The 9979-nt window shown below is 45.0% G+C and overlaps 1 protein-coding gene across 1 annotated transcript in view; it reads left to right on the top strand.

Annotated features, from left to right (window-relative positions):
- The window catches only part of LOC127207908 (solute carrier family 22 member 5-like), a 37014-nt gene continuing 27035 nt past the window's right edge, over positions 1 to 9979 (top strand). The window contains exons 1-2 of the mRNA XM_051167271.1: positions 1 to 415; positions 5956 to 6059. Coding sequence (XP_051023228.1) covers positions 23 to 415; positions 5956 to 6059 — 497 coding nt within the window. The 5' untranslated portion in view covers positions 1 to 22. The remainder of the gene's footprint in view (positions 416 to 5955; positions 6060 to 9979) is intronic.

Raw genomic sequence — 9979 nt, 5'->3', positions numbered from 1 at the left:
GACACCGTGGACCGCTGGCTCTATGTCAGACTACGACGAGGTGACCGCCTTCCTGGGCGAATGGGGCCTCTTCCAGCGCCTCATCTTCTTCCTACTCAGCGCCAGCATCATCCCCAATGGCTTTACTGGTTTGTCAGCCGTGTTCCTGACTGCGAGCCCGGAGCACCGTTGCCTGATACCGGACACCTTGAACTTGACCAGCGCGTGGCGCAACCACAGTATCCCATTGGAAACGAAGGATGGACGACAGGTGCTTCAGAGCTGCCGGCGCTACCGACTGGCCACCATCGCCAACTTCTCAGCGCTGGGGCTGGAGCCCGGACTGGACGTGGACCTGGAGCAGCTGGAGCAGGAGAGCTGCCTGGATGGCTGGGAGTACAACCAGGATGTCTTCCTGTCTACCATCGTGACTGAGGTAGGTGGCAGCCCCCTTGTCCAACGAGGCACAAGCTCCCTGGTGATGGGCATCCTCCCGTCAGGTGGCCCAGGCACAGTTTATGAGAGGACTTCTAGCCACAGTATACCCCTCAGAGTACAAGTGCCAGGCTGACCATCCGTCTGTAGAGCCACGTCGAATATAGAGGCCAGAAGATACTGCCCTGGGACCTTGAGTGGTGGGACTTTCTCTAGCTAGTGATGTGACTCAGAGGGGCGGAGTTGGGGCTTCAGAGAAGTGCCACTATTTTAGCTTCTGTCCAGAAAGGAATAGTCTTTGCAGAATCTTTTAAAGTTAAGGAAGCATGTGTTCCAAAGTCTCTTCCCTTGCTCTAGTTCCTCTTCCTTCCCTCACCTATCCTCACTGCAAAATGAAATCTTGCCATGCCCCATGAGAAACTGTTTTCCATTTGTCCTTATGGATGGTTATTTCTTAAAGGATCCATGTGTCTGAAACTCTGTTCAGGGTGTCTGGTTTGACCTGGAGTCTTTTCCACAGTGTTCTGAGACAAGATCACTGGAGAGGTTAGTTAAGGCACATAACCTCTGTAGGGCGAGAGAAACCTAATTCCTCATCCCCTTCATATTATTCTTGATTCTTTGCCTGGCCCCTTGCAGTCACTCAGCTGGGGATGTGGCATGTGTCTAATGGTGCATGTGGATGTGTTTGGGGGACTTAGGCACCAATAGTAACTTCCTGGAGTCTCAGCAATATTGAGTGTGCAGACAATGAAGAGTCTTATGCGATGGTGTAGTTTGAATGAGAACGCCCCTCCCATAGGCTCATGTATTTGAATGTTTGGTCCCACATTAATGGACCTGTTTAGAAAGGGTTAGGAAGTGTGGCTTTGTGGTAGGACCTATGACTTTGTGGGAAGAGGATATGTCATTGAAGGTGAGCTTTGAGGTTTCAAAAGCCCATGTCATTCCCAGTCTCCTCTCTCTCTCTCTCTCTCTCTCTCTCTCTCTCTCTCTCTCTCTCTCTCTCTCTCTCTCTCTCTCTCTCTCTCTCTCTCTCTGCCTCATGGTTGTGGTCTGAATATGCAAGCTCACACCGGCCCGCCTGCCCACCTGCCTGCCTGTTGCCACGCTCCCTTCCATGATGGCCATGGGCTTACCCTCCAAAACTGAAATTAAACCCCCAATAAAATGCTTCCTTGTATAAGTTGCCTTGGTCACGGTGTCTCTTCACAGCAATAGAAACGTAACTAAGACATATGGCATCCAGCCGCAGCCTCACGGAGTCAGGAGACTCACTGGTTAGGCTTCATGGGGAAGAAAGTCTCAGTGAGCCTACCCGATAGGTTCCACGGGACAGCAAGAAATGATAACGAGGATGTACAGAAAGGAATGACAGAGAGAGACCAGGAGTCCTGGTATGGCATGGAAGCCTCTTGGGGGCAGGGACTGAGTTTCCCTCCTTACAGGGGCTCCATAGACCCTGGGTGCGTTACTTCAGGGGGCTGTCACCCTTCAAGGGTAGAGTCTGCGCCGTAAGATTCATGCCTCTACATGTATTCTATGGATGGCTGGAAAGCTGATGTCCCTCAAGCCTGTGGCTCCCTACTTTGTGAGTAGTAATAGTGAAAGGTGAGATCCACTGGGTGTCTTAACCGAGTGGCATGCCAGGTCCAGGCATCACTACCTAACAGAAGTGATGAGAGAGGTAGCTGAGTGCAGGAGATTAGGTTTCTGTGTCTCCCTGAACCTGACAGGATGCTGAATGAAGGAGATATTTTTTTTAAATTGAAATGGGGAGGGAATAAATTATGAACCTTTCTAGAAGGCTTAATAACTCACTGATAGACAAAAGAGAAACTTGAGGCGTCACAAAACTGTCTGGAATGTTTTAAGGGAAATGTGACTCTCCACCCTGCTGACTGCAGCTTGGCTCTGTGTGTATCTAAAACCAGACAGTGGGGTTGCACAAAAGAAAGAGACCTTCCTAGGAGGTCAAAGAGCTTTCTGTGTCCATGTTTCAGGAAAGCCTGGTGAGCTACCTGCTTGTAGGCTGGCCCCTCTTCGTGCTCCTTGGTCATCCCTGGCACACCTGGAAACCCTCAGACCCGCCCCGTCATACTTCTGAATCCAGGACTGCTCCTTCCTCTGAGAACCTGGGTGATTTCTTATGCTCCTGAGCCACTTGCTCTGTGGTTTCACGGAAGCTCAGCCAAGCTTGCAGGGAGAACTTTTCTTCATAGCTTTGTGGTGCCTGTGATTTAGGACTCCTTCAGCTGAAGTCTTGCATGGCTCTGCATTGTCTATCCATACCTACCTCTGCTTTCCGTAACCCTCTTGCCTAGGCATTGACAGGACTCCAGCCACTCTCTGTTGTTCTGGACTGGCTTTTCCATCAGCCTTGTCTCTTGCCTAGATCATCTTAGAACACGGGAATTCCTTCCCACTGTTATCTACAACCACCTGGATGAGAAATCCTAGCATCCTAGGTGGTAGGGTTGGCATGAGTCTGAAATATAGGGGCCAGAGGCACCAGGACCCAGGTCCCCAGGACCTCACTGCCTGCCTGCCTGCCTGCCTGTACTAGCCCTCCCACCCCACCCCACCATCTCTATCTCTGTCTCTGTTTCTCTCCATCTCTGTCTCTTTTTCTAGAGAATCACAGACTTTTATTTTTGCCTTTTCAGCGTCATGACAAACCAGAGCTGCCACTTGTGGGCCCCTGGCCCCTTGTGCATGCGTAACCATAGTAGACACAGCTGTCAGGAAGCAATCAGATTGAGCCCCTCTCTCACTCAGAACCGTCACCCTGGGTCAGAGTTCTGATAGTGACCCAAAGTCAGGAGTCATAGAACAAAGAAAAGAATTTATTGTAAAGACTGAAGTGTGGGGTTCATCTGGACCTGGTGCAGCTAGGCCCATTGCCTAAACCTAAAGGAAATGATGGTGCTGAAGGATGGTGGCCCTTTTACCCCTTGATCCACTCCCCCATCCATCCATCATATAGTTCCCAGGTCATCCCTCTGCTCAGAGCGCTGTGGGGATGAGAGAGGCTTTTATAGCAAGTACTACTTCTCTGTTTCCTGAGAACCCTGAGGCAAAGATCCACTATTATTTTCTTCAACTTTCTTTTATGGGGTTGAGTCTTATTGCGTTGCCTTAGCTGACCACAAGTGATCTTCCTGCCTCTAGTTCCTGAGTGATGGGACTACAGACTCTCACAGCTAGGTTTCACCATTATTAATTGTAGTGAAAGGCAGACCAAAATGTGTTTACAGGGCCTTCATTAGAACGTGATGCCTGCTAATATGCGTCTTTGTTTGATGTAGTCAAACTGGGTACATCTCTGTGAAGATTTTTACTCTTGGGGCACAGATCCTAACATTTTTTTCCTTCCCGAGAGACTGTACCCACTTCTGTCTCCCCATAGTAGAAAAATAGTGCTTGTTTTATATGAGGTCAAGAGATGTACTTGTGGGAGATAGAGCGCTAACCTGGTGGTTAGAGTGCTAGCTGTTCAGTCGTAAGGAAAGGCCTGACTTTGGATACAAACCCCCATATTCAAAAGGAGGAGGAGGAAAGCAGAAAAGAGGATGAGAATTCTTGGTGCTCATACAGAGGACCTGAGTTCAGTTTCTAGAACCACATCAGGCGTTGTACAGCCACCTGTAACTCCAGTTCCAGGTGATCCAACACCCTCTCCTAGTCAGCACATGTGCCATACACTCATATAGACATGTACTCATACACAAAAATTTAAATAATCTTTTTTTAAAAACAAAGAGAGAGAGAGAGAGAGAGAGCGCGCACCGGGTGGTGGTACCCATGCCTTTAATCCCAGCATTTGGGAGGCAGAGGCAGGTAGATCTCTGTGAGTTCAGGATTGCCAGGACTACATAAAGAAACCCTGTCTTGAGCAAAACCAAAACAGAAAAATAAATGCCAGGCAGAGCAGCAGTGTTCAGTGACAGACCTGGTCTCGAAGGAATAAAACAGGATACCCAGCATACTCCTCTAGTCTCCATGTATGTAGACTTCCATGTCTGCACACACATGAATACACAATCATCACACACATATGCATTAGATAATAAATGATATAATTCTTCCTTTTAAAAAAATCTCAGCAAGTTGTTTTTTTTTTTTTTAAGATTTATTTTTATGTGTATGAGTGTTTTGCATGCATGTATTTGAAGTCTACCACAGTCATGTGTTACCTGTGCCAGCCAAAAGAAGGGCGTGGGAGCCTCTGGAAAAAAACTTAACAGTTTGATTGAGACATGAATGAGATAAAAGAGTCTATCGTTGTGGACGGTTTGAAAGGCCTTGACAGCTGTATTAATATACCCTAATTCTAATAGGAATTAGCCACTTCCTATTAGAGATGCACATTTTGGACCAGAAAGAAGTGTGGACCCCCTGGTGAGAGCTGTTCTAGATTCTCCAAGCTCGGGTCCCCTCTTTCAGCTCTCCAGCCATGGAGCTTGAGACTCCTGGCCAAGGATGCTCATCCACTCACCACGTAGAAGCTTTAGCCTGGAAGAGAGTCTTTGTGAGAGCAGCACACGCCCGTCTCTGTTGATCACTGGGAAGGCAGTGTGCTCTGTGGAAGGCAGGCAATAGTTTGCTGGCAGGAGAAGCAGGTCTAGATTCTCATGAGGTCTGTAGAGACTCTACTGTACACAGTCTCTGATGAGCAATACTTTCTGGGAACCACTGAAATCCCTGTCTGGACTGTCTTCTAGTCTTCCAGCTCCACATTGGGCTATGGCAGCTAAATGTCTGTGTCACTGTTTCCCCATGTGCCCCACTCCTCCCTGCACACCTCATTTCCTGGTTATGGTAACTATACATGGAACCACACAAGCAGAGAAGCCTGTTTTCCACCCCAACCTCTGTTTTCTAGACAAGGAAATTAAGGCCCTGTTCAGAATGATGAGTGGGGCCTTATGTGAGGTTGGAAAACCAGTTAGCATTTGATTAGCAGTTAAAACCCAGATTCCAGACTCCCTGCCCATAGTTCCAAGGCATATGGGGATGAGTCCTGTTGGCGTGTGGCTCAGAATATCACAGGGACTAAGGGGCCATTGGCCTTGGTGGGAGCCCAAGCCAAGCTGAAAGAGCAGGTTTACACAGAACACCCTAGGCCCTTTGGCCTCAGTCTTCTGCTGGATGCTTTGGCTCTTAGACTCCCTCAGTTCCAGTGGCCTGAAGTGCACTGAGCAAGGGTACCTTGCCTCTTCCGCAGCCCTAGACTCTGTCTGGATTCTTAGAAGTAAGCACACCAGGCCTCACTAACTAGAGGTCAGTGTCTGGGTAGGGTGCTGCTGCCTGCCCCTCCCCTCTCCTCAAGCTGAATCAAGGCATGGGAGGCCACTCTATGACTAACAAGATGGAGAGGGAGAGGCCACCTGAGCTCTCTGCATTGCTGCCCAGGTGAGCCATTGCCCAGATTAGTGAGCCCAGAGCACTCGGGGATGCAAGGGATGCAGATTCATTTTCCCAAAAGCCTTAAATGTTAGAAAAAGGAGTGAGTAATGTATCCTTTTGCTCCTCCTACAGTGGGACCTGGTGTGTAAGGATGACTGGAAAGCCCCACTCACCACCTCCTTGTTTTACGTGGGTGTGCTGATGGGCTCCTTCATTTCGGGACAGCTCTCAGACAGGTAAGGTGTCCAGTACTGATAAAGGAGTTTGTACCTTACTTGAATTCAATTGATGATGTTCTGTTGTAGTAAATATAAATAAATATAAAATAATGGTTATCATAAAATCAGGCTGTAATTATTACAGTGGTATTATTTAACCCACTATTATAATCAATAAAAACACAGACACCTGTTGTATTTTAGAATGGCCTCATTTTCCCTGGGACTGGACAGAATTAGTCCTCTAAACTATCCTGATCACTTCCCAGTCCCCATCCAGGCCATCTGCTTAACCATTCCTATCTAGGCTACTCCCATCCATAATCCCAAAATACTTGGTAGTGTCCTTCATACGGGCTGCTTTCCTCCATCCACGCCGATCCCGCCATGTGCTTCTCTCTATGCTAAGCCATCGCAACTTCTTCTACCTTTCTTCCTCCTCCTGTTCCTGTCTCCTCTCCCTCTCTCCCTTGTGGTCCCCTGATCCCAGACCTGTGAACCTCATACTCTGCCCCTTTCTCTTCTACCAAATCCCAAGTTTCAGCATTTTTTTTAATTAACCAATCCACTTTAAATAAGGTAGAGCAAGGTTCAGACAGCAAGGACAGGTGTGCATGAGAATGTGTGCTCCTCTGGGCAACAGCCAGATCTTGAGAGGCAGTTGTTAGCATCAGAATATATAGCACCAGACCATCCCCAACAATATATATGTAGCAAAATATATATGTACATATATAGAGAACAATTATGAAACAATGATAAAAACCAATAGGTAAGACTTACATAGATAATGTCTAGTCTAAAGATATTTGGCAATTTAGGAGAAAGTATCCTACTATCTATGCTATCCTGGTGAGTTCAGAGTTCTGTATCCAAATATTTTCTATCATGTCTTATAACTAACAGCCTAGATCATCTATACAGACCTTAAAACAGCTTCTTAATTCCTAAAAAAAACCTAAGTTTAATTGTAAAACTATAACTATTTGGTCTTCAACCCCATCAGAGAGTTGAGAAGGAATAATATTAGTTACCTAAGCAAACAGGATGTGCAGGCTAGCAGTGTCTAACAATTTTAAAATGACAGAGACAGAGACAGTTCACTGCCTAGACAGCCACCCAAAACTCTATAACGTTGGAGCATCGTCTTCAGCCTTCTGGCCCAATATATTTGACAGATATATTTGTGAAGCAGGAACTATTAAGGACTTGCTTTCCCTGTCTTGGCAGAGCTTAGCAGTCATGTTGGCTTGCATCCAAGCTTGCCCAATTTAGGCAGAATTTTGTCTGTGGTAGAAATGAGGGTGTATTATTTTCCCAGGTGGCTTGTTTGCCACATTTGAAGCCATCTCCATATGGAGGATCTTTGATGTCCCATCTTTGAGGTAGGCTGGGGGTTCTGCCAGGAGATGACATGTCTCATTGCCAAAAAGCCTTAAAATAATGAAACATCCTTAAATGCCATGTTCTGTAAGGTTTTGAGGTTTTTGAAGGCCACATATTTAATTATGCATATACTCATTATCTATCCATATGATATCTGAGTAGGTAAAATATTGCTTGCTGTTACCTATTTACGATCTATTTAACTTAGGAAGCACGTTGTTGTGATAATCTAGACTGGTAACTGACAATACTGAGGTTGATTAACTAACCATTAACTTGTATTATTTAATTATCCTGAAGAGCCTGTAATAGAAGTTTTAAAAGTATTGGAAGTAAACCTTGAGTTATAAATGAGTTGGGTGGGTACAGCACCTCATACTAGAGTAGAAATGTCTGTGTGTGTGTGTGTGTGTGTGTGTGTGTGTATGTGTGTGTGTGTGTGTGTGTGTGTGTGTGTATGTGTGTGTGTGTGTGTGTCTGTGTGTGTGTGTATGTGTGTGTGTGTATGTGTGTGTGTGTATGTGTGTGTGTGTGTATGTGTGTGTGTGTGTATGTGTGTGTGTGTGTGTGTGTGTGTGTGTGTGTGTGTGTATGTGTGTGTGTGTGTATGTGTGTGTGTGTGTGTGTGTATGTGTGTGTGTGTGTGTGTGTGTGTGTGTGTGTGTGTGTGTGTGTGTGTGTGTGTATGTGTGTGTGTGTGTGTGTGTGTGTGTGTGTGTGTGTGTGTGTATGTGTGTGTGTGTGTATGTGTGTGTGTGTGTGTGTGTGTATGTGTGTGTGTGTGTGAAAGATAACGTTAAATTTGAGTTTTATACCAATAATAAACTTATTTATCAATAATAAACTTATTTTGCATCAATATATAAAAGTCTATACCAACGAATTAAAAATAACTTTATTTAAATATAACAATATCTCTAAGTTAAAGAGTAGATACAATAATCTACCTTTTGTCTTATTATTCCTATATTTCCATATTTCCTCTTCTTTCTTTTCAACCCCTTTCTCCTCATCTAACTGAGAAAGAAAGATAAAGAAAAGAAAAAAGAGAGAAAACCCTGAGTCTAAGTTTTTATACTTTGGTTTTGTCTCTGAATAAGACCATTAATAACATAACCATCTCCTAATGATAATAAACGTCCATCGCCCAAGAAAACAACTAAAAATCTACTCAACCCCTTTAAGGGAAATGGGATGTCATTCTCTTAAGGTTGCTTCCTGCTGATTTTGAGGCATAGCATACCTTTTTGGGGGCCCAAATAAGGCTGGGGGAAATGGTTAAGCAAGTTAGCAATAACATTTGTGGTCCAGTCTGTAAATGTTGAGAAAATCCGGGCTTAATAGAAGTCCTGTTTGGAACAGTCTGAGATGCTGGACCAGTTGAGATCAGCAACTTTCTTTGGAGCTGTCCTGGGAGCAGGTTTTGTAGGAACAGCAACTGAAGCACCTGAGGCTGGAACATTCAGGATACTGGAATAAATGTGTCAGTGTCTCAGCATCCTGGAGGAGGAATCTTGTCAGGTCCAATCTAGTGTCACCACTGTCCAGTTCTTTTGTCCTGAAAACATATAATTTCTCACAAGTAAAATATAGTTCTAAAATAATAAATGCATGAGATGTGTAGGATGCACAGATGAATTAAGGATGATTTCTGCTCTTTGTATGAGCAGAAGAAAGAAATCTGTATATCTTCATTCATGCCATATGAAGCATGGCATGTAACAATATCATGGAGATTCTGTAGCCAACAAGAATTATTGGCTCTAAGAAACATTCATGTTTCAGCCAGCCTTAGAGCTGTTCCCAGGTAGCAGATTAGCAATATAAGTAAACTGCTTGTTCTGCAGTTTGAAGTCACATAAGTATAGACTGACTTAATTTAGCAGTCTGTCTTTTACCTAGGTCTGTTCCACTTTAACTTCTCTCAAAGAGGATATATAATATTACCATTACCAATGAACATACAATCATTATCGTATTGAAATCATAACAAGACTATATAGATCCAAATATCCTCCTCTGGACTCTAAGGCACCTGTTGCATCAGGCCAAACTGCCACCTGCCCCCCATGAAAGCACCTTGCATCTAAAGGGATAAGCTAGTTGCCTAGAACAACAGAAAAGGCATTACCTTTTAAAATCGACTTTAAATTCCTTTTTACCTTTAGTGTTTAAGCATACGCTCGACATCTTGTACCTGTGTTTCTATATTTGTTGTGGCTACCTTTGCCCCGCCCCTTCTCCCATATGGAAAGAGCAGTTTTGCCTTCTCAGCCTTTGTAGTTTGGGACCTAACTTAGGTGCCTGTATAATACTCTGTGTCTTTTTGCACCAGGTGTGGCCAGCACCTGTCCCCGAGGAAGTGCCTGGCTTTCAAAAGGATAAGCTGGCTGCCCAGAGCAGTATGGCACCTCATCTCAGTCAGTATTTAATAGCTGTGGGAGGCATGCAGCTTGTATGTTCATCTCCCAGCCTAACTTTGGGTTCTTATATTGATTAACAGAATATCCCTTTTAGGCCAAAATACCTATTGGCACCAATTTTCCCCTGGG

This window comes from Acomys russatus, chromosome 25, assembly GCF_903995435.1.
Source record: "Acomys russatus chromosome 25, mAcoRus1.1, whole genome shotgun sequence".
NCBI classification, from domain to species: domain Eukaryota; kingdom Metazoa; phylum Chordata; class Mammalia; order Rodentia; family Muridae; genus Acomys; species Acomys russatus.
This window is presented reverse-complemented; position numbering and strand designations above follow the sequence as displayed.